The 23,667-nt window shown below is 43.2% G+C and overlaps 2 protein-coding genes across 7 annotated transcripts; both read left to right on the top strand.

Annotated features, from left to right (window-relative positions):
• Positions 1-19: 19 nt before the first annotated feature.
• Hars2 (histidyl-tRNA synthetase 2, mitochondrial) lies at positions 20-10,505 on the top strand. Of its 5 annotated transcripts, XM_045132413.1 has the most exons (14): positions 216-325; positions 749-870; positions 3,626-3,700; positions 4,613-4,732; positions 4,845-4,940; positions 5,532-5,657; positions 5,766-5,873; positions 6,514-6,681; positions 6,986-7,079; positions 7,568-7,695; positions 7,782-8,024; positions 8,261-8,377; positions 8,588-8,734; positions 9,694-10,505. In XM_045132413.1, exons 4-14 carry the CDS (start codon positions 4,640-4,642, stop codon positions 9,751-9,753), a joined length of 1,380 nt encoding a protein of 459 aa, XP_044988348.1. In that variant the 5' UTR covers positions 216-325; positions 749-870; positions 3,626-3,700; positions 4,613-4,639; the 3' UTR covers positions 9,754-10,505. The 5 variants fall into 5 exon arrangements, with proteins under 5 accessions (XP_044988349.1, XP_044988346.1, XP_044988347.1 ...); XM_045132411.1 differs by lacking the exon at positions 749-870 and having other exon boundaries at positions 30-325; XM_004652409.3 differs by lacking the exon at positions 749-870 and having other exon boundaries at positions 36-325; positions 6,583-6,681.
• A 1,055-nt stretch (positions 10,506-11,560) lies between these two features.
• Positions 11,561-23,051, top strand: Zmat2 (zinc finger matrin-type 2). 2 transcript variants are annotated; one of them, XM_004652408.2, is made up of 6 exons: positions 11,561-11,621; positions 11,959-12,052; positions 15,071-15,194; positions 19,377-19,450; positions 19,856-20,001; positions 21,229-23,051. In XM_004652408.2, exons 1-6 carry the CDS (start codon positions 11,604-11,606, stop codon positions 21,370-21,372), a joined length of 600 nt encoding a protein of 199 aa, XP_004652465.1. In that variant the 5' UTR covers positions 11,561-11,603; the 3' UTR covers positions 21,373-23,051. The 2 variants fall into 2 exon arrangements, with proteins under 2 accessions (XP_004652465.1, XP_044989028.1); XM_045133093.1 differs by lacking the exon at positions 11,561-11,621 and having other exon boundaries at positions 11,914-12,052.
• Positions 23,052-23,667: the final 616 nt, after the last annotated feature.

The raw sequence follows: 23,667 nt of genomic DNA, 5'->3' as shown, positions 1-23,667 counted from the left end.
GGAGTCCCGGGCTCGCACGCCTAGAGAGCCTCCCGAGCGAGCAAAAACCGCTTCCGGGTCAGGAGGCTCGGGCGCCACCGGAGTCTAAGGTGCTCAACTAACCCGGAGCCGAGCTCACGCTTCGGTCCTCGGGTAGTCTTCGCCCCTCCTGAGGCCCCGCCGTTCTCGTTCACAGCCCTGTGGCTCCTGGTCCTGGAAGCCGGCGTCCTGCTGCACGATGTTCCACCTCGGCCTCGTGCCCGGGAGGGCCTGGGGTGCCCTGCTCTGCCAGCTCCTGCGACCTCCCCGCACGGTGTGCGTCCGGGCCGTGGGCTGTCACGGCCAGGTGAGCCAGACTCGGGTAGCTCCTCTCTGCCAGCTCGGTCGCACGGTCTGAAAGCATAGACTCGCTCCTGTACTCTGAGTACTGTTAGTCTTTTATTGAACAGCCTCTTTGTACCTGCACTAAACGAAGCATTTTGAATGCTTCTGTCATTTAATACTTAGAGGGAACTTGAGCATTTGAGGGTCTGATTTCCGTTTTCTGTTATGAATTGGAGGCTGCAAAGATTAAATGATTTAATGTATAGATGCATCGCAACTATTTTAATAAGATCCACCCTTAATTATTTGAAATGCATGCAATTGAATACGTTAGAATTTCAACAAAATCAATGAATATTCCCATTTAATGAGAGATAAAAACCACAAGTGGATTGAGTTCACTTTAGGATTTATCCTTAAATGAATCTCTGAAAAACATTTTTAGAGATTGTTGGATTTTGGAATTAAAGGATTGTGGACTTGAACTCTTTGAGAAAAGAGTTGTCAAAATATGGAACTACCACACCTGGTGTTTCTGGAAGGGTATGCAGCCTGCTAGTATTTAAGGCAAGTATTTTTTTAAATTATTCTTTTAAAAATATTTCATGATTTCAGTATTTATTTGTAGTCTAGTTTATGTAGGTGGTTTGCGACTGGCAGTCTTTTTTATTTTATTTTTAATATTTTATTTTTATTTATTCATTTATTTGACAGAGAAGAGGGAGAGAGTGGGGGGAGGGAGGGAGAGAGAATGGGCACTCCAGGGCCTCCAGGCACTGCAAATGAACTCCAGAGGCGTGCGCCCCCTTCTGCATCTGGCTTACATGGGAATCAAACCTGGGTCCTTTGGCTTTGCAGGCAAATGCCTTAACTGCTAAGCCATCTCTCCAGTACCATCACTACTTTTTATTGTTGTTGTTCTGGTTTCTGTATTTGTGGTGTATTCATGGATGTGTGTCTTTGCAGGGTCCCATGTGCTGGCCTGTGATGGGCATTGCTCACCTGCCATGGCCAGAATGGAACATTAGATCCAGCTCCACCGCTCCTTGTTTTGAGCTGGAGTCTCTTTTCACTGACTCTGAGCTTGCATGATTCTTGGGTCTCTGCTCTCCTGAGGGGACTGGCAGTCTTTGCAAGCAAGCAGCTTTAATTGCTGAGCCATCTCTCCAGCCATTACACACACACACACACACACACACACACACACACAATATTTATCTATTTATTTGAGAGAGAGAAAGAAGTAGATATATAGAGAGAATGGGTGTGCCAGGGCCTTAGCCACTGCAAATAACAAACTCCAGATTCATGTGCTGCCTTGTACTACATCTGGCTTTATGTGGGCACTGGGGAACCAACTAGGGTCCTTAGGGTTTTTGCAGGCAAGTGCCTTAATACTGAGCCATCTGTCCAGCCCTATTTTAAATAATTTATTTGTGAGAGAGAGAGAGTATAAGCAAGCCAGGGGCTCTTGCTACTGCAAACCAATTTCAGATGCATGCACCATTTTGTGCATCTGTTTTTATGTGGGTACTGGGTAATCAAACCTGTGCCAACAGGCTTTGCAAGCACCTTTAACCACTGAACCATCTCTCCAACCATAGTCTGGGGTTATTTATTTGCAGTGAGACAAAGAGAAACAGAGAGAGGGAGAGAGAAATGAATAGGTGTGTCAGGGTCTTATACCATAGCAAACACACTTAAGATTCATGTGCCACTTTGTTCATCTAGCTTAATGCAGGTACTGGGGAATTGAACTTGGTCCAGCTGGCTTTTCAAACAAGCACGTTTAATGGCAGGACTATCTTCCCAGACCTGGTTATTTTTTGGGGGGTGGGTGGTTTCGAGGTAGGGTCTCACTGTAGCCCAGGCTGACCTGGAATTCACTATGGAGTCTCAGGGTGGCCTCGAACTCACGGCAGTCCTCCTACCTCTGCCTCCCGAGTGCTGGGATTAAAGGTGCGTGCCATCATGCCCAGCTCAGGCAGACCTGGGTTTTTTAATTCATCATAAAATTCATTTCTGGGCTGGGGAGATGCTTAGGGATTAAAGGAGCTCGCTCCCAAAGCCTGCTGGTCTGGGTTTGGCCTGTTCAAACCCATGACCTACATAAGAGCCAGATGCATCTAGAGTGAGTTTATAGCAGCACAAGGCCCAGGCATACCCATTCTCTCTCTCTCTCCTTCCTATTTCCTCACAGATAAATAAATAATAAAATATATTAAAATTTTTTTTTCTTTAGCTAGGCATCACTGGCAAACTCCTTCAATCCCAGCACTTGGGAGGCAGGGGTAGGAGGATTACTGTGATTTCAAGGCCACCCTGAGACTTCATAGTAAACTCCAGGTCAGCTTGGGCTAGAGCTAGACTCTACCTTGAAAAACAAAAACAAACAAACAAATTTGTTTCTTGTTACTTCGAAAGCTTGTTTGTTCTTGGGTTCATTCTCTTCTCTCTCCAAGTTACATTTACCCTATCTGCAAGGCTGATAAATTATGGTACCTTATTAAGAATTTTTTTTTTTTTTCCTGGGCTGGGGAGATAGCTCAGTGGTCAAAGGTGCTTACTTGCAATGTCTGCTGGCCTAGATTCAATTCCCCAGTATCCCATCTGCCCACATAAAGACAGATGCACAAAATGGGACATGCATCTGGAGTTCATTTGCAGCAGCAAGAAGTCCTGGCACACCTGTTCTCTCTCTCCTTGCAAATAAATAAATAATGCTTTTTTTTTTTTTTTTTTTTTTGGTTTTTGGAGGTAGTGTCTCACTCTAGTCCAGGCTGACCTGGAATTCACTATGGAGTCTCAGAGTGGCCTCGAACTCACTGGCAATCCTCCTATCTCTGCCTCCTGAGTGCTGGGATTAAAGGCGTGTGCCACCATGCCTGGCGGTTTTTTTTTTTTTTTTTTTTTTTTTAATGGCCTAGGGAGGAGGGTCTGTGAGTTCAAGGCCAACCTGAGACTCCATAGTGAAGTTCAGGTCAGCTTGGCCTAGAGCGAGACCCTACAGCACAACACAACACAAAAACCAAAAAGGCTGTTTTTCTGTTTGAGTAGGAACTGAGAAAAAATTCTTCCTGGTATCTGTCCCCTCATTGTTATCAATGTGCTTAAACTTTTCTAGACATTTATAAACTGCAAATATAGCAAAGAAGCTTGTGCAGTGATACCTAGTTCCATTTTATTGTATACATGTAGGTATGGTGTTTAGGAATCCTCTTGCTTAGAATCAAAGGTCTTTGCAGGTTGGTGGTCCATAGGGGTAAATATGTTATGGGTCTCCAGTATCCAGAGAGGCTGCATCTCATATTTTTTCTCACAGGTTGCAGAGGCAGTGTTAACCTCCCAACTTAAACCACATCAAGAGAAACCAAATTTCATCATCAAGGTTCCAAAGGTAATACCTTTTGTTCATATCCAATAAACTATATTTTACTTTTTTTGGCATAGCATATGTGTGTTCTGTGTGTTTAGGTATATATGTGTATGTATGTGGGTGCAAGTGGGTGCTTGTGCACCTGTGTGTATATGTGTATGAAGACCATAGGTTGACATTTGATGTCTTCCTTGATCACTCTCTACTGTTTTCATTTATTTATTTTAATTTTTGTTTTTTCAAGATAGGGTTTTACTCTAGTCCAGGCTGACCTAGAATTCACTATGTAGTCTTCGGGTGACCTCAAATTCACAGTGATTCTCTCAACTGTTTTTACTGAGGTAGGGTCTCACACTTGTATCCAGGGCTTGCTGATTGAGCTAGTCTAGGTAGCCAACTTGTTTTAGAGTTACCCTATGTAGGTGGGCTGATTTATGCTTTCATGGCAAACACTTTATCCCTTGAGCCACCTCCCCAGCTCCTTATTTTACTATTCTTGAAATTATAGGTAGAGCTCAGGATTACCATGTTATTTATTTACTTTAAAAAAAACTTTTATTTTTATTTGTTTATTTGACAGAGAAAGAGGGAGAGAGAGAGAGAGAAAAAGAGAAAGAATGGGCATGCCAGGGCCTTTAGCCACTGCAGACAAACTCCAGATGCGTGCGCCACCATGTGCATCTGGCTAATGTGGGTCCTGGGGAATGGAACCAGGATCCTTTGGCTTTGCAGGCAACCACCTCAACCACTAAGCTATCCCTCCATCCCTATTTACTTATTTTTTGAGCTAGGGTTTCACTCTGACCTGGAATTGACTATGTAGTCTCATGGTGATCCTCCTACCTCTGCTCCCAAGTGCTGGGATTAAAGTCATGCATCACCATACCCAGCTTTGATTTTTATTCTTATATTGTGATTGCTTTTGTTTTCCAGGGCACCAGGGATCTTAGTCCTCAGCAGATGGTTGTGAGGGAGAAAATTCTTGATAAAATTATTAGCTGCTTTAAACGTCATGGGGCAAAAGGGTTAGATACCCCAGCATTTGAACTGAAGGTAACGTGAGAAGAGTGCCTGGTAGCCCACTTTTTACCTGCTTTCACTGTCTCACAGTTTCTCGTTTTGATCTGTAGTCTGAGTCGTGGCTCTTTCTGTTTCACCCCTGCAGGAAATGCTCACTGAGAAATATGAAGAGAATTTGAGGCTCATGTATGATCTGAAGGATCAAGGTGGAGAGCTCTTGTCCCTCCGCTATGACCTTACTGTATCCTTTTGAGTGCTAGAGCTTGACCTCTCTCTTCTCACAACTAGAAGGCTTTTACTGACAGAAGAGAGGAGAGGAACTTTGGGGCACTGTTGCATTATTGGTAATACACTTTACTTCCAGTTTCTCCCAGAAGCCAATTAATTATGTCAGAATCCTTGGGGAAGTTTATAGAAAGGCAGGTTCCTGGACACAGCTCCAGAAATTCTTCTATTTAATATTTTGCTTATTTGTTTAGTTAAGAGAAAGAGGCAGATAGAGAATGGGTGTGCCAGGGTCTCTTGCCATTGCAAATGAACTCCAGACACATGTGCCATCTTGGACATTTGGCTTTATATGGTTACTGGGGAATCAAACCTGGATCCTTTGGCTTTGTAGGCAAGTGCCTTAATTGCTAAGCCATCTCTCCACCCAGATTCTTTCATTTGACACTATTCAGTGCATAAGCACTGGTAGGCTTCAGGGCTAGTGGGAAACAAGCCAGAGAAGGTCTTGTTCTCACCCTGTAGGATAAAATCCAATTTATAGAGTCTGAAAATTGGGTCTAAGCTTTGGATGCAATATCTTTCTTCCTTAATCTGTTTATGTGAGGTTCCTTTTGCTCGTTATCTGGCCATGAATAAATTGAAGAAGATGAAACGCTACCAAGTTGGAAAGGTGTGGCGGCGGGAGAGCCCAACCATAGCTCAAGGCCGCTATAGAGAGTTCTGCCAGTGTGTAAGTGACCTGATATAGAGAGCATAGTTTATTGGTTGACTTGGGAACAGGCTGACCAATGGAGGTTATTCCCCACTTCCATGACTCTTCTCTTTTGTTTTCCTGTAGGATTTTGACATTGCTGGTCAGTATGATCCTATGATCCCTGATGCAGAATGTTTGAAGATCATGTGTGAAATCCTAAGTGGATTACAACTGGGGGACTTTCTCATTAAGGTGAGGCTGTACCTTAAAACTGGGGAAGTCTGGATTGGGCCTGTGAAATTTTCTTTCTAGTTTTTTTTTTTTTTTTTTTTAACTTATTTCGATAGGGTCTTGCTTTAGCTTAGGCTGACTGGAATTCATTATGTAGTCTCAGGGTGGTCTCAAACTCATGGTGATCCTCCTACTTCTGCCTCCCAAGTCCTGGGATTAAAGGCATGTGCCACCATACTACACTTGGCTCTTTCTAGCCTTTTTAGAGTCAGAAGATTAGACAAGGGGCTGGGAGATGGCTCAGTGGTTAAAAGCACTTGCTTGCAAAGCCTGCTGTCCCTGGTTTAATTCCCCAGCCATCTACCTAGAGTCAGCATTAGCAAGAGACCCTGGTGTCATGCCATTACATACACACACACACACACATATGCAAGTAAATAAATAATTAAAAGCAGAGAGACAGAGAGAATAGAAACTAAGAGTATGAGCATACAATAGGGCCTCTTGCCATTGCAAGCAAAGTCCAGACACATGTGTCACATTGTGTGTCTGGCTTTATGTGGGCACTGGGGAATTGAACTCAGGCAGTCAAACTTTGCATGCAAGTACCTTTAACCACTGAGCTGTCTGTCCAGCCCCAATAAACAATTTTGTCTTAAAGATTATATGGACATTGTTGGAAAGGGCATTGATTGACAGGACACTTGGGCTACTTACATTGAGTTCACAGGTCAATGACCGACGGATTGTAGATGGGATGTATGCTGTCTGTGGTGTTCCTGAAAGTAAATTCCGTGCTATTTGTGCCTCGATGGACAAACTAGACAAGGTAAAGAAGGCATGCTTTAGTACACGCTGTCTAAGTTTCTGCCTCAAATACATGCCATTAGAGAAGAATGAGGACACTGTGGCTGAAAGTGAAGTATTTATGAGAGAAAAGTAAGGGGACATTCTGAAGCAAGGTCCAAGTTACATTAAATAGTGAGGACTATGGCTGCCCTTCTTAAGTTGCTTCTGATATTGCTGACTACACTATTAGATAATCATGACATACATAGTGAATGAGAGTGTGATGTCCCTATTCAGTTAGAGAAAGAATTTGAGCCTGTGCTAATGTTTGGGTATTTATGCAGATGTCTTGGAAAGATGTGAGACATGAGATGGTGGTAAAGAAAGGCTTGGCTCCTGAGGTGGCTGATCGAATTGGGGACTATGTCCAATGTCATGGTAAGAACCAGAGTTTTTAGAGTTGTGATAGAACTAGGTACAGGACAATGTTAATCTTTAACTTGTGAATCAGGTCTTACTATAGATGTATTAAGGTTCAGAGCCTTGTGAATTTTCCTTTTATTTATTGTGACTACTTTGTATCTGTAGATAGCAAAGGAAGAAGCTGGCATGGTGGCACACACCTTTACTCCCAGCACTCAGGAGGCTGAGGGAGGAGGATCACCATGCGTTCAAGGCTAGCCTGGGACTACAGAGTGAGTTCCAGGTCAGCCTGGACTAGAGTGAGACCATACCTTGAAAAAAAGAAAAAATAAAAAGAATAGCTAGCAAAGGTAGAGGCATAAGAGGAGGGTATGGTCATATGAGACCAAAATTATCATTTTTTAAAAGAAGATGAGGAGAACTAGCTAAAGCATGTTATAGAGATTTAGATGAAACACATCTGGGTAAATAGCACAGATCTTTTACCTTACTTTTCTCCCCAGGAGGGATATCTCTGGTAGAGCAAATGTTCCAAGACCCTAGACTGTCTCAGAGCAAGCTGGCTGTGGAGGGCCTAGCAGACCTGAAGCTGCTTTTTGAATATTTGACTTTATTTGGAATTGCTGAAAAGGTAAGCTGATTTAAGAGTGGATCTCCTTCTAAACGTTAGGGTTCTCAGAGTCTGATCTGAGACTGAATATAGCTTTGTCCTTACAGATTTCCTTTGACCTAAGTCTGGCTCGGGGCTTGGACTATTACACAGGAGTAATCTTTGAAGCAGTACTGCTACAGTTGCCTGCTCAGGCTGGGGATGAGCCTCTGAATGTGGGCAGTGTGGCTGCTGGTGGGCGCTATGATGAACTGGTTTCTCAGTTTGATCCCAAAGGCCACACAGTGCCATGTGTGGGCTTGAGCATTGGAGTAGAGCGCATCTTCTACATCGTAGAACAGAAGATGAAGGTAGGTTGTAGGTAGAGATAACATGGGTCTGGTAGCTAATTACCTGTTTCTGGAGGTGTACTTGCAGTTTTAGTTTTCCTTTTTTTTTTTTAAAGTGTTTTGAGATAGGGTTTCACTCTTGTAGCCAAGGCTAGTCTGAAGCTCATTATGTAGCCCAGGTGAGCCTTGACCTTATTCTTCTGTTTCAGCCTCCTGAGTGGTAGGAATACACCATAATCTTGACTCTGTTTTGTCAGACTTCTGGTGAGAAGGTACGGACCACAGAGACCCAAGTATTTGTGGCCACAGCCCAGAAGAATTTTCTTCAAGAACGATTGAAGCTAATTGCACAGCTTTGGGATGCTGGGATCAAGGTAGAGTGATATTTGAACAACTAGGTGTAGATAGAAGTGATGAGCATGGCTCATTTCTACTTTGTGCCTAGGCTAGTACTCAGGACTTTTTAGCTTATCACTAGAGGGCTAGCCTCCTATTTCTGGCTTCCTTGGAAATGATATATACTATGATAAAATATATACTGTGGTCACTCTTCAGTCCCTTACTCTTATCTTTACCCTTTTTAGGCAGAAATGCTATATAAGAATAACCCTAAACTATTAACCCAGCTGCACTATTGTGAGAACATGGGCATTCCACTGGTGATCATTATTGGAGAGCAAGAACAGAATGAGGGTGTCATTAAGCTTCGTTCAGTGGCCAGCAGAGAAGAGGTGAGTGGGAGCTGACAGAAATACAAGAGATAAAATGTTTCTACCTTAAATTTAAAAAAAAATTTTTTTTTGAGATAGGCTCTCAAATATAGCCCAGGTTGGGCTTTTTTCTAATCCTTTTCCTGCTTAGCCTCCTGAGTACTGGGATAACAGGCGTCATACCTTGCCCTCTGGTTTTTTTTTTTTTTTTAAATACCTGGTGCCTGGGAGGCATTTATTTATTTATGTTGATTTATTTATTTGAGAGAGAGAGAGAGGGGCAGACAGAATGGGCATGCCAGGGCCTCCAGCCACTGCAAATGAACTTCAGATGCATGAATCACCTTGTACATCTGGCTTATGTGGACCCTGAAGAATTGAACCTGGGTCCTTTGGCTTTTCAGACAAGCACCTTAACCACTAAGCCATCCCACCAGCCCACTCTTAGGTGATTGTAAGAAATCTGTTCTTTGCCTGTGGAAATATCTTCCTGGTTAGTACTGACAGGAATGAACAAAGACTTACCTCAAGCAACCACTGCAGAGCATTGGAGTAGAGTGTATCTTCTACATCATAGAACAGAAGATGAAGGTAGGTCGCAGGTAGAGATATTGGCTGTGTGGACAGAAGGACAAATGAAGTCTGACTTGGTGTTTTGACACTAAACAAATAAAAATAGATCATGAGTTTAGATCTTTTTAGTCCTTTTTTGTTGTTGTTGTTTTGAGGTAGGGTTTCACTCTGGTCCAGGCTGACCTGGAATTTGCTATGTAGTCTCAGGATGACCTCAAACTCATGGTTATCCTCCTGCCTCTGCCTGGTTGGATCTCTATAATCTTAAAGGTGTATAATTTCAGGCCAGCTTGAAGCCTACACTACTCCCCAGCTGGCTGTCTAAATAGTGGGAATTTGGAAAAGCAGTGGCTAAGGAACTAGGATTCCATTCTGATTTGTCACATGAGGATTCTCTTATGTTTCAGGTGACTGTAAAGCGGGAAAATCTCATCACTGAAATTCAGAAGCGGTTGTCTGAATGTTGATCCTTGCCTGATTGGCAAGTGCTGCCCTTTGCAGAAACGATTTCATTTAGGACTGGGTTCTGATGAACTTGACAGCAACTGACCGGCATGAATGACACGTGCCTTCTACCTCCTCTATCCTTCCTGGATATAGAATGGTAGAAGGCCCTGAGGATTCATGGGCTGGTATCACCAGCTACTCTGCATGGGTACTGGGGGCTGGCATACAAAAGAGACCTGCTGTACCCTGAGGATTCATGGGCTGGTGCCAGCACCTACTCTGCATGGATGCTGGGGGCTGGCATGCAAAAGGGACCTGCTGTACCTTCAAAGCAGATCTGAAGTGCCTCTGAATGATGGCAGGAAGTGTTGGGAAGGTTGTGAACCAAGTTCTAGAGAATTTGTCCACATCAGACCACAGACTGTCCATGGAGTGTTATTAAAATGACAAGAATGGACAATGAATAGAAATGCTGTTTCAGGAGCTTGACAGTACTTGGTACTGATCTCATTCAATTTGCAGAAGGATGGCATTGCCCATTTAATAATCTTGAGCACTGAACTTAATAGATGACAGTTGGACATCTGGTGTTTTAAGATTTTGGAGACCATTCCCTGTACCACATCACTGTTCTGATTATTCCATATCCTACCATGGAGGCTGTTCTAGAAGTGTTTAAATAATAAGTTAAATAGAATATTGTACTGGTTTGGGTAATTTGTTACCAAGGGATTAATTTTCATAGACAATAAAAAATGTGTGCACTGGATAATACTGTGAGCTATGTGTAGCCTTCCTGTGATGCTGCTTTTGCTGTTGCTTCTGTTTTCTGTAACAGGAACAGCCAGAGGTACCCCGACCCCACCGCCAACTCGGAGATACAGTCTTAAAAATGAACATGAAGTGAGGGCTAGGGTTCTAACAGTTGCTAGATGGGAGGCAGAGGTAGGAAGATCACTAGGGAGTTCAGGGCGACCCTGGGAATTCTAGGTCATCCTGGGCTACAGTGAGATTCTACCTTGAAACAACAACAAAAAACCAACAAAACAGTTGCTAGAGTGCTTGCCTAGCATGCATGAATCCCTGGGTTATCTCCCCAGCACTGTGTAAATGGACATGGTAGCACACTCCTATAATCCCACCACTGAGGATATGGAAGTGGAAAGAACAGAAGCTCAAGTCAGTCTCCCTTATATAGGAAGTTACAGGACTATGCCTCAAAAAAAAAAAAAAAAAAAGAAAAAGTGAGCTGTTTACTAGAGTACTGCATTCTAGTGTGTTGCTAATGCAAATCTAATCATGTTGTTTTGTGTCCTGCAGATTGGGTGGTTGTAAATAATTCTCAGTTGAAGGGAAAAGTTAGTTTAACCAAAGGATGGTATAATCATTTTAAGAAAAAGAGCCTAGATGTACTTTATTTCAGTGCCTTGGGAAGGGTTCAACTGTTAGCAAACATTGGTGTAGTCATATCTGTAAATGCATGTTGGTGAACGCGACATCTAGCACTTCACAGCACTGTAGTCTTTAAAATAAAGTTTAGAAAATCTTGGCAATGCAGATAAAGTTGATTAGATTATAGCGGAGGGCACAGTTTCCGAACCTCTGCTCTTCTACGGATCCTTCAAGCTTGTTTTGCAAGCCAGAGGGAACATTTGCAGGCGCCCTTACTTCCGTGTTGCTTCACACTACCCTTGCGCCTGCGCCATCACCTTGGAGCAGAGGCGGGGCCAACAGTCCTGCGGGTTGACTTCTCCAGTCCTCAGCGAGGTTACTGAACGAGACGCTAACCTTATTGGAGAGCTGTTTTGCCTTACGGCTCCAGGACGCTTTTTACGACATTTTCCGGCTTCCCATTCACTTCGCCGTGAAGATGGCGTCGGGCAGCGGGGTAGGTGTTGTGTGTGAAGAGGAGGTTTGAGAGGTTGTGGGGGGTGCTTTCTCCGCACTGGAATAGGGACAAGCTCTAGCACCCGACTGACTTCCTGATCCCTGGTCGCGATCCCAGGGTCCAGGTTCGAGAACTCCCCTGACGGGCCCTCGGGGGTGGAATGTCGGAGGTCGCTGGGGTCGGGGTCCTGAGTTCACCGCAGCCTCCTGGGCGATCCCGAGAGGCTTCGCTGCCGGAAGGTCGGGGCCGCCGTGCAGTGGTGGCGGTTAAGCGGGTCCCTGGCTCCTCTAGGTGTCTGGACGTCTTGATGCATCTCGAGCACTTTCCCCCACTACAGGCAAAAAACTTGGACTTTCGCAGAAAGTGGGACAAAGATGAATACGAGAAGCTCGCGGAGAAGAGGCTCACGGAAGAAAGAGAGAAGAAGGATGGTGGGTGCTCTCTTCTTCAGGGCTCCGGGGGTCGTGGAGGCGATGCCGTGGCCGAGGGCGGGTAGGGAGTTCAAGTGCGCTGTCCTACCTGGTGTCGTTCCCGTCAGAGTCGCCCCTCTGGCCCGGGATGTCTGCATTTAAAATAACGAGCGAGGAAGTGGACCGAGGTGGTTTTAAGGTGCTCTTCAGCTCTGTTATCCTCTGCTTTCTTTGCTCTCCTTTTGCTTGGCCCATTCAGTTTAGAGAAGAGACTGAACTACTTAGTGACAGTTAAGTGGAGTATTTTTTTCCAATTTTTTTTGTTTATTTTTATTTATTTATTTGAGAGCAACAGAGAGAGAGAGAAAGGGAGAGGGGCGTGGGGGGGATGGGCACGCAGGGCCTACAGCCACTGCGAACGAACTCCAGACGTATGCGCCCCCTTGTGCATCTGGCTAACGTGGATCCTGGGGAATTAAGCCTCCAACCAGGGTCCTTAGGCTTCACAGGCAAGCACTTAACTGCTAAACCATCTCTCCAGCCCTCAATTTTTTTTATTAACAACTTCCATGATTGTAAACAATATCCCAAGGTATTGCCCTCCCTCCCCCATTTTCCCCTGTGAAACTCCATTCTCCATCATATCCCCTCCCCCTCTCAGTCTCTATCTTATTTTGATGTCATGATCTTTCTCTCCTATTATGATGGTCTTATGGACGTAGTGTCAGGCACTGTGAGATCATGGATATCCAGGCCATTTTGTGTTTGGAGGAGCATGTTGTAAGGAGTCCTATCCTTCCTTTGGCTCTTACATTCTTTCCGCCACCTCTTCCGTATTAGACCCTGAGCCTTGGAAGGTGTGATAGGGTTAGTGCAGTGCTGAGCACTCTTGTCACTTCTTTCCAGCACCATGTTACCTTCTGAGTTGTCCCAAGGTCACTGCCATCTGAAAAGAGAAAGTTCTCTACCAAAAGTGAGAGTAGCATTAATATAAGGGTATGAACATCAAGAGAAGTGCTTACTGGGCAGTTTGATAAGCATAGTATATACATTTAGCCAGACAGCAACAGACGTTACACCTCTAGGGCTCATAACTACCCCTGTTTAAAGTTTTCAGTATCAGGGATGTATTCCCTCCCATGGATTGGGCCTCCAGTCCAATTGGAGTGCAGTTGGTTTCCACCATGACAGACATGCCACCATTGCACCTGTTGGCTCATTCGGCCTGGCTGACAAAATTTAAGACTTGCAGTGCTAAGTGGAGTATTTTGAGGCCAAACATTCCTGCTAAGGAAGGCATGCTCTGTCCTTTGAAATTTCTTAATGGGGAGGAGTAAGTTCTTGGCTCATTTAAAAATGTGAGAAAACAGAAATATGCAGAGGACAAGTGAGTATTTCATCTAGTTCTTATTTATTTATTTATTTGAGACAGAGAGAGGGAGAGAATGGGTGCTCCAGGACCTCCAGCCACTGCAAATAAACTCCAGATGCGTACACCACCGTGTACATCTGGCTTACTTGGGGCCTGGAGAATCAAACCTGAATTCTTAGGCTTCGCAGGCATGCACCTTAACTGTTAACCCATCTCCCCAGCCCTAGTTCTTAGTTTCTCTGTGCCTTGAGGTGACAGGGTGCTTCTTCGTTCCTAGATAAATTCTGTTCTTTAACAAGGTTTTGTGTGTGTGTGTGTGTGTGTGTGTGTGTGTGTGAATACATTTTCACGGTAAGGTTCCACTCTAGCCCAGGCTGACCTGGAATTCACTCTGTAGTCCCAGGCTGGCCTTAAACTCATAGTGGTCTTCCTACCTCTGCCTCCGAAGTGCTAGGATTAAAAGCATATACCACTACACCCGGCTTGAAATTTATTTTATTTTATTTATTTGAGAGAGACCGAGTGAGTACGGCTGCCCCAGGGCCTCCTGCCAGTGCACATGTACTCCAGACACATGCACCACTTTGTATATCTGGCTTTACATGGGTACTGGGGAATCAGCCAGGGTCATTAGGCTTTGTAGATAAGAGCCTTAACCACTGAAGATCTCTCTGCTTTGCTCGCTTCCTTCCTTTCTTCCTTCCTTTCAGAGCAACAGACAGAGAGGAAGAGGCAGGAAGATAGATAGAGAATGGGCATGCCAGGGCCTCTAGCCACTGCAAAGGAACTCCAGACACATGCGCCCCTTGTGCATTTGGCTAACTGGGTCCTGGGGAATCGAGCCTTGAACCAGGGTCCTTAGGCTTGACAGGCAAGCGCTTAACTGCTAAGCCATCTCTCCAGCCCCCAAACTTGCATTCTTATTTACTCCTTGCACATCACTTTGCATACTGTAACCTTTTCAGGCTTTGTTGTTATTTATTTATTTTATTTTATTTTATTTTATTTTATTTTATTTTATTTTATTTTATTTTATTTTATTTTATTTTTTGAGGTAAGATCTCTCTAGCCCAGGCTGATGTGGCACTCACTCTATAGTTGCAGGTTGGCCTCAAACTCATAGTGATCCTCCTACCTCTGCCTTCTGAGTGCTGGGAGTAAAGGCATGTACTACCATGCCTGGCTAAGTTTTTTATTTATGTAACATAAATAATAAACTGTAGTGCTTATGTGTACAGTCATTGGTGAAATATTGGTTCCCCTTAAAATTTGGTCCAGTGTCCAGAAGCTTATCCTTTTGTGTTATCTTTAGGGTATCTGCATAAAAGTATTATTGTACATTGCCCTAATGAGCATCCATGCTCCTCTTTTGAAAAGGCTGCTTCAGGTGAAAGCTCAGAACTCTAGTTCAGTTCAGTTAATGAATAGGAACTCTATTGTGTGTTTGTTTACTTGTTGGTTTTAAAGTGGAGAAAAACTTTGGAGAGTTGAGGATTACCATTTTCCCTGTGTTCAGATTCTTCCTATCTGCTACTAATTGCCTCTTTAAAGAGTTGAAAAAGGAATGGGGGTGTTTGTTCTTTGAATTTGGAGTTTCATACATTTCTTTTCCTCTCTGGTTGAGGGCCTATAATGTTGAAGGGACTTTCTGCCCCTTTATGTTCCAGGAAAACCAGTGCAGCCCGTCAAGCGGGAGCTTCTACGGCACAGGGACTACAAAGTGGACTTGGAATCCAAGCTTGGAAAGACAATTGTCATTACTAAGACCACTCCACAGTCTGAGATGGGAGGGTGAGTAGTGTCTTTCTCTAAAGCCAAGGGGAGCCTAATAAACTACTTAAGTTGATTTTAGGAAGTGTTGAGAGTCCTGGGCCCAATGATAACTAACAACTCTGTTGCTTATAAATATTTTCTTACATTTGTTTTTCTTTGCCCCTTATGGTCTCAAGTCAATGCATATCTCTAAGAGGGCTTGTTTTATGGTTTACTTTATATTGGTAGTAGTATAACCTTTTTCTTAATTAAAAAAAAAAGTTTTTATTTTTATTTAAGAGAAAGAATGAGAGGCAGATAGAAAGAGAACGGCCTCTAGCCACTGCAAACGAATTCCAGACGTATGTACCACCTGTACATCTGGTTTATGTGGGTCCTGGGGATTCAAACTGGGGTCCTTTGGCTTTGTAGGCAAGTGCCTTAACCACTAAGCCATCTCTCCAGCCCTGTATTTATTTATTTATTTATTTTGGTTTATCAAGGTAGAGTCTCACTCTAGTCCAGGCTGACCTGGAATTCACTGTATAGTCTCAGGGTGGCCTTGAACTCATGTTGATCATCCTACCTTGGCCTCCTGAGTGCTGGGATTAAAGGCGTGTGCCACCACATCCCGCTCCTGTTTTTGTTTTTATTTATTTATTTATTTTTGGTTTTTCAAGGTAGGGTTTCACTGAGGCCCAGGCCGACCTGGAATTAACTATGTAGTCTCAGGGTGGCCTCGAACTCACTGTGATCCTCCTACATCTGCCTCTCAAGTGCTGGGATTAAAGGCATGTGCCACCACACCCAGCACATTTTTATTTTTATTTATTTTTTATTTTTTTAACAAATATTTATTTATTTATTTATTTGAGAGAGAGACAGACAGAGGGAGAGAGAGAGAGAATGGGCACACCAGGACCTCCAGCCACTGGAAATGAACTCATATGCGTGCACTCCCTTGTGCATCTGGCTTACGTGGGTCCTGGGGAATCAAACCGGGATCCTTAGGCTTCACAGGCAAATGCCTTAACTGCTAAGCCATTTCCCCAGCCCTCCTGTTTTTATTTTTATTTATTTATTTATTTTGTTTTTTTGAGGTAGGGTTTCACACTAGTCCAGGCTGACCTGGAATTCACTCTGTTGTCCTCTCAGGGTGGCCTTGAACTCACAGTGACCCTCCTACCTCTGCCTCCCAAGTGTTGGCCACCATGCCTGGCTATTTTTATTTATTAACTTGTAAACAGAGAGGAAGAATGGATGCTCCAGGCATTCTGCCTGCTAAAATGAACTCCAGATGCATGCGCCACTTTGTACATCTGGCTTTACATGGGTACTAGGGAAACAAACATGGGTCATTAGGCTTTGTAATTCAGTGCCTTAACTGCTGAGCCATCTTTCATCCCTTTTTCCTTAATTTTTAAAAGGGGAATTATATTTTGTATCAGAATAAATGAAGGGATATGTCTAGAGAAGTTCAGTGGAGCTGAGGGGCTACTAGGGGTGAAAGAGTTGAGTTCTGCACTAGCAAAGGTTGTAGTAGCTGTCATGTGTTGTTAGGGAAGGTGCTTGGTTGTGTGCTTCCTTTCAAGACTAAACTATAGGAAGGGCTTAGTAAGGTAGTGTGGCTGAGCCATTTTAGGTGCTAGATTAAGGAAACTTGTCACTTTTCCTACCACTCCTTCTCTATCAAGTTAGAATTTCCAATAGAAGGGCAACGTAAATAGCCATTACTGATATTTCTGAACTGTTTAGTATGCCACTGTTGTGATTCCTCTCTTTGTGAATTATCTTTTTCTGTATAAATTAAAAGTTCGATAGCATAAAAGAACAAATAGCTCATAATTTCTATGAGCAAGGAATCTGGGAGTACTTTACTTATGTGGTTCTGGTTTAGGGCATTTCCTGAAACTGTAGTCACAGATGCTTAAAGGAAGTTGAAGGATTTTCTCTCTCCTAAACTCTCACACCTACATTTTGTAGGCTGAAGTTCTTGTCTTCGTGAGCCTCTATATAGTGTTGCTCACAATTAAAGCCACTAGGTTCCCCAGAGAAAGTGATCTACACAAATACATAAGCCACTTTAGAAAAAAGTAGCCAGGTGTGGTGGCACACGCCTTTAATCCCAGCACATGGGAGGCAGAAGTAGGAGTATCACCGTGAGTTCAAGACCAGCCTGAGATTACAGAGTGAGTTCCAGGTTAGCCTGGGCTGGAGTAAGAACCTCTGTTGAAAAAACAAAAACAAATGTAATGATGGATGTGGCATAATACTGTTTTTTTTTTTTTTAAACACTTTTGACACCTTTTGTTGGTCACAGACTGTCCTAATACATATTGGAAGACGGCCCTACAGGGTAGGAATAATCTGACAATTTGGCTGTCCTGGAGGATGGCCAACATCTTTCTCTTTAGTAAGGTTTTATGGAAATGGAGCCTTAAATAAAACCTCTAATAAGATGCTAGGAGCTAGATGTTGTGGATCATGACTATAATTTCTTGGGGAGGAATTATACTTGTGAGGTTGAGACTGAAAGGTTATTGTGAACTTGAGGCCTGTTAGGGCTATGGAGGGATATCCTGTCTCAAAAAAAAAAAAAAGTTAAAAAAAATTTTTTTTTCTTTACTTTTTTAAAAGTTATTTTATTAGAAAGAGACAGTGGGGGGGGGGGGAGAGAATGGGCACTCCAGGACCTTTAGCCATAAGGACCTTTAGCCACTGTAAATGAACTCTAGACCTATGTGCCACCTTGTACATCTGGCTTACATGGGTCCTGGGAAATTAAACCTGGGTTCTTTGACTTTGCAGGCAAATGCCTTAACCGTTAGGCTATAGCTTGATTGATAGAATGCTTGCCTAGCATGCACAAAGCCCTGTACTGCATAAGCCCTATACTACATACTGGGCAAGTGGCATACATCTGTAAATCTAGCACTAGAGAGTTAGAATAAAGATGATAAGAAATTCAAGGTCATTCTCAGGTACATAGTTAGAGCCAACCTAGGCTACATGAAACCCTATCTGACCGTGCCCCACCAAATAGTTTTCAGGCTTGGTGGGACATGCCTGTAATCCCAGCACTTGGGAGGTAGATACAGGATGATGAGGATTTCAAGGTCAGCCTTATTTAAGACCCTGCCTCAAAGAGAAGGGGGCTGGGGAGATAGCTCAGTGACTGTAGGTGCATATTTGCAAAGCCTGCTGGTTTGGGTTCCATTCCCCAGTACTCACACAAAGCCAGATACACAAAGTAGTACATGTATCTGGAGTTCGTTTACAGTGTCAAGTAGCCCTGGTGTGCCCATTCTCCCCCCACCCCCAATCTTTCTCTCTCTCACCTTTTTCTTTTTTTCTTTTTAATTTTTTTGTTCGTTTTTATTTATTTATTTGAGTGTGACACAGAGAGAAAGAGACACAGAGAGAAAGAGACACAGAGAGAGAGAGAGAGAGAGAGAGACAGAGAGAGAGAGAGAGAGAGAGAGAATGGGCATGCCAGGGCTTCCAGGCACTGCTAACGAACTCCAGATGCGTGAGCCCCCTTGACTGTCTCAATACACAAAACCAACAACAAAAAATCCTGAAAAGATTATTTAAAAATATGAATTTCTTGAGCTGGGTGTGGTGGCACGCATGCCTTTAATCCCAACACTCAGGAAGCAGAGGTAGGAGGGTCACCATGAGTTCAAAGCCACCCTGAGACTACATAGTGAATTCCAGGGCAGCCTACCTTGAAAAACCAATTAAAAAAAAAAAAGAAGAATTTTTTCATTGAAAAACTAAAATCTGGGCTGGAGAGATGGCTCAGCAGTTAAGCCCTTGCCTGCAAAGCCTAACGACACTAGTTCGATTCCCCAGTACCCATGTAAAGCCAGGTACATAATTGTGCATGCATCTGGAATTTGTTTGCAATGACTGGAGGCCCTGGTGCATCCATTGATTTTTCCCTCTCTGCTTGCAAATAAATAAGAGTATAAAAAAGGAGCTGGGTATGGCAGTACATTCACTCATTTCCCAGGCAGAGGTAGGAGGATCACTGTGAGTTTGAGGCCATCCTGAAACTACATAGTGAATTCTAGGTCAGCCTGGGCTAAACTGAGAACTTACCTTGAACCCCCCCCCCAAAGTAACAAAGTATATAGATAAAAAATAAAAAATAAAATCCTTAAGAAGTAAAATCTTAAAACCAGATTTACCCATATGCTTTTTCTTCCCATCTATCAGATATTACTGCAATGTCTGTGACTGTGTGGTGAAGGACTCAATCAACTTTCTGGATCACATTAATGGAAAAAAACGTAAGGCTTAGGGGTAGTTTATGACTGGAACTGGGAGTAGGATTTGGAGGTCTCGTAGAGATGAAGGTTGGTTTCATTTGGGCCTTTTGTTGATGTTGCTTTTGATATCTAATATTTTGGGGGGGGGCATGAATTAAGATACTGTTGTAGGTTCTCAACAAATGCAAACCATAATCTTTTTGGCTAAGGTGGTCTTACTGGTTGCTAATCTGCTCTGTAAATGCAGTTGAAAGCCATGGTGTTATCTGTGGCTGCTAGAAACCAGTGAAGCCAAGAGTTTGTTTTAGCCATAGTTATTTTTCCTGGTGTTCTCTGAAAAGATTAAGGCAAATAAAAAGCCAGGACTGAACTTTTGAGAGCCTGAGGATGTTGTAATGACCTGCCTTCTATGTTAACCCCACTCAGATCAACGAAACCTGGGCATGTCTATGCGTGTGGAACGTTCCACTCTGGATCAAGTAAAGAAACGTTTTGAGGTCAACAAGAAGAAGATGGAAGAGAAGCAGAAGGATTATGATTTTGAGGAAAGGATGAAGGAGCTCAGAGAAGAGGTGAGGAGGCTCTTTCTTAGCATTGAATATTAGTTTGGACATCTTGGGTGGCCCTCTTCCTCATCTCAATTCCTTGTCCCTGAATTTCTGTATACTAGAGAAATGACTCTAAATCTATCCTTTTCTCATGAGATTTTTGAACCATACTTGTTTGGGGTAGTTCTTTCATTTGCTTTTAAAGACTCTCCTTCCTTCCTTCTTTTTCCTTTTCATTTTCCTTTCCTTCTTTTTTTGTTTTTTTTTTGGTTTTCCGAGGTAGATTCTCATTCTAGCTCAGGCTAACCTGGAATTCCCTGTGTAGTCTCAGGGTGGCCTTGAACCCACAGCAGTCCTCCTGCCTCTGCCACCCAAGTGCTGGGATCAAAGGTGTGCCCTACCATGCCCAGCTCACTCACTCTTGCTTCCTCCTTCCTTCCCTCCCTCTTTCTTTTCTTTCTTTTTTTAGTTATTTGAGGCCGGGTTTACTCTAGCCCAGGCTGACCTGGAATTCACTATGTAGTCTCAGGGTGGCCTTGAACTCATGGCAGCCTTCCTATCTCTGTCTCTTTGAGTATTGGGATTAAAGGCATGCCCACCACGCCTGTCCTTTTTTTGTTTTTTAAAGCATAGTTTCACAGCAAAATTAAGATTGTACAGAATTCTCTTTTACTTCTTGCCTCCATGCATGCATATCCTCCCCCATACATTTTTTTTTTAACTTTTTAAACTGTGAGAGAGTAACTAAATATAACTGTTGGTCCCTAGTTGTCCCATACATTCAAGCTGACAGAGTCAGATTTCTGTTTTTTTCCACTCACTAGTTATGGATTTTGGGCAAGTTATATAACCTCACTGTCTTTATATTAGAGATCTTAGTATAATATGTAAAGTACTCAGAAAAGTTCTGTTCTTGCCATATCCTGCATGTCTGTTAGAACTGAGATACACAGTTGGGAAGAAAACAAACAAAAACAGTAATTTTGTCCCTTACAATCAGTCTATCTTTCCCTTCCTCCCTCCTTCCCTCCCTCCCTCCTGTGCTGGAACACAATTTCAGGGTTCCATGCATGCTGGACAAGTGCTGTACCACTGACCTTTCAAGTTTTACTGTGGTTTTTGTTATGTCTTTAAGATTTAATGTGTCTCCTAAAGATAGGAACGAATTTCAAAGCTCATATGTCTCTTTCAACAATATCATCTCAGAAGTCAGAACTGATTCGGAGTGATTTCCTCTCCCTCACCCCTCAGGAAGAAAAGGCTAAAGCATACAAGAAAGAGAAACAGAAGGAGAAGAAAAGGAGGGCTGAGGAGGACTTGACATTTGAGGAAGACGATGAGATGGCAGCTGTGATGGGCTTCTCTGGCTTTGGTTCTACCAAGAAGAGTTACTGAGGCTTTTTGTTTGGCCTAATTTTGGCCTATATTGGACCTAACTCTGCGTGTGTGTGTGTGTGTGTGTGTGTGTGTGTGTGTGTGTGTGTTGGGGGTGGGGTGTCATTTCTTTTTTGGGTACTGGAAAAAGTCCTTAAGAGTGCTAATAAGCAGGGCTAGAGGGTGAGTGTTTGTGGTTTCCCTCTACCTTGGCAGAGGATACAGGATGTAGAGTAATGCTGCGGCATATTCCCTAAGCCTCAGTATATCACTGGAGTCACAAGCACTGCCCCTCTGAGTTCCCGGTAAAGAAAGACCTCCCCCGCCGAGGCTGCTGTTCCGAAACTCCCCTGCATCATTCCCTCTTCATGTGTCCAACTGTTTGTCTGAGCATCCTCCTCTTTCCTGTGTTTAGCTTTTGGTTCAATTTTGGCTCTTTGAAGCTTTCAACAGAAGGGCTCTCTGGGTCCCCAGCTTCCAGTTGCTGGCATATCCTTGCCCAGCATCTCCTCTCTCACCCAGTGGTTCTTTGGCCACTTGTGCATGCATGTGTACTTCTGCCTGGGTCAATAGTGTGTGTGGGTACGGGTGCACGATCTGTCACCAAGAAGGGACCTGAGCTAGAATCTCAGAGCATGGCTGCCCTGAGGCTTGATGTTCCTGGTTTCCTGGATGCATGTAACAGGAAATTAAATGGGATGAGTGTTTGGTGTGGTTTGTGTCTTTTGAGTTTTTTAACATTGTTCTTCACATACAGGCTGTTTCAGCTCCTGTTTCACTTTACTGAAGATTTCTCTGTTTTTGTTTTCCTTGTGAGTAGGCTCTTGAAAGAACCTGTTTGATGCAAAACAAACAAACAAACAAAAAACTATGAAACTGAAAACAAACAGCAAAAACCCCAAACCAACCAACCAAATTCACTCTTGGAACTTTTGAGTCTTAAAGGCTGTTCGACCTGTATAATAAATGACACTGACTGGTCCTGTTTTGCATTCAGTGGGAATATTTCCATCTTCACTTGTTTGATATGCTTCCTTCCCACACAGGATTTTCATATAGAACCTTTCTCTTTTTAGTTGACCTCTGTCACTATTTTAACCTAGGTTCCTGTGGTGTTATTTGATAACATTGGATCTTTGTCCACAGAACTCTGGACAAAACTGTTCAGTCTCCTGTAATTTCAGCCTCCTTTGATTTTTAAATAGCAGAACTCAGGGTTGCACTTAATGTTTTCTCAACTATCTGCAGTTGAGCTAGGCACTGGGTTACTCAGTCTTGGCACTATTGATGTCTTGAGCCATATAAGTCTTTGTCTTAAGGGGCTGTTAGGTTCATTGTAGGATGTTTAGCAGTATTCCTGGCCTATTAGATGCCAGTAGCACTCCCTTTTTCTGTTTGTGGCAGCTAAACATGTCTGTCCCTAGGGAGGGAACAAATTCCATCCTTCCCATTAAGAACCACACAAAAAAAAGCTGTCTTCTCTCCTGTTGTGTGAGTAGTTGGCCATAGATTGGTTAACTAAAAACATAATTCTCCCAAATTCTTACATCTTCTGGATCAGGTATCGTGCCATGTCTAAGGAATGTTGGGAGGGGGATATCAAGTACTTCCCATAAAGAACAACAGTTATGTAAACTTGACCTCAGAATCTCCCTTTGCTAGTTCTATACCCTGAATAAAGGGACCATTTGTGTTAACAAGGCTGCCGCCATATGGCTTATTTTCTTTGACCCATCAAGTTCTTCATCTTTCTCTAAACCACTGGGTTTTGCAAAACACTATTCTTCCTTTGGATCTGTATATAAGATTACCTTGCTCTCAGGCATAGTTTTTGCCTAATTAATTCTGATACATGAGGGTCCCAGATGTCATGGAATTTACATTCTGGTGGAATTGCTATTTGAAGTCCTTAGGTATCCTTATGGCAAATTTGGGTGACTGTGGTCTCAGGTATAGTCAGGGTTTCTTATATTTGTCTAACTCCTTCCAAATATTTTTTTTGTTTTTGTTTGTTTTGTTTTTCGAGGTAGGGTCTCACTGTAGCCCAGGCTGACCTGGAATTTACTATGTAGTCTCAGGGTGGCCTTGAACTCATAGCGATCCTACCTCTGGCTCCCCGGTGCTGGGATTAAAGACGTGCCACCATGCCCGACCTCCTTTCAAAAATTTACATGATTCAATTATTTCCTTTAGCTTTTTTTTTTAGAAAATAATTTTTAAAATTTTATTTAGTTATTTGAGAGAGAGTGAATGGGCATTCCAGGGCCTCCAGCCACTGCAAACAAACTCCAGACACATGCACTACCTTATGCATCT

This window comes from Jaculus jaculus, chromosome 13 (assembly GCF_020740685.1).
Source record: "Jaculus jaculus isolate mJacJac1 chromosome 13, mJacJac1.mat.Y.cur, whole genome shotgun sequence".
Lineage (NCBI taxonomy): Eukaryota > Metazoa > Chordata > Mammalia > Rodentia > Dipodidae > Jaculus > Jaculus jaculus.
Note: the sequence above shows the minus strand (reverse complement) of the source record. Positions and strands in the feature narration are given on the sequence as shown.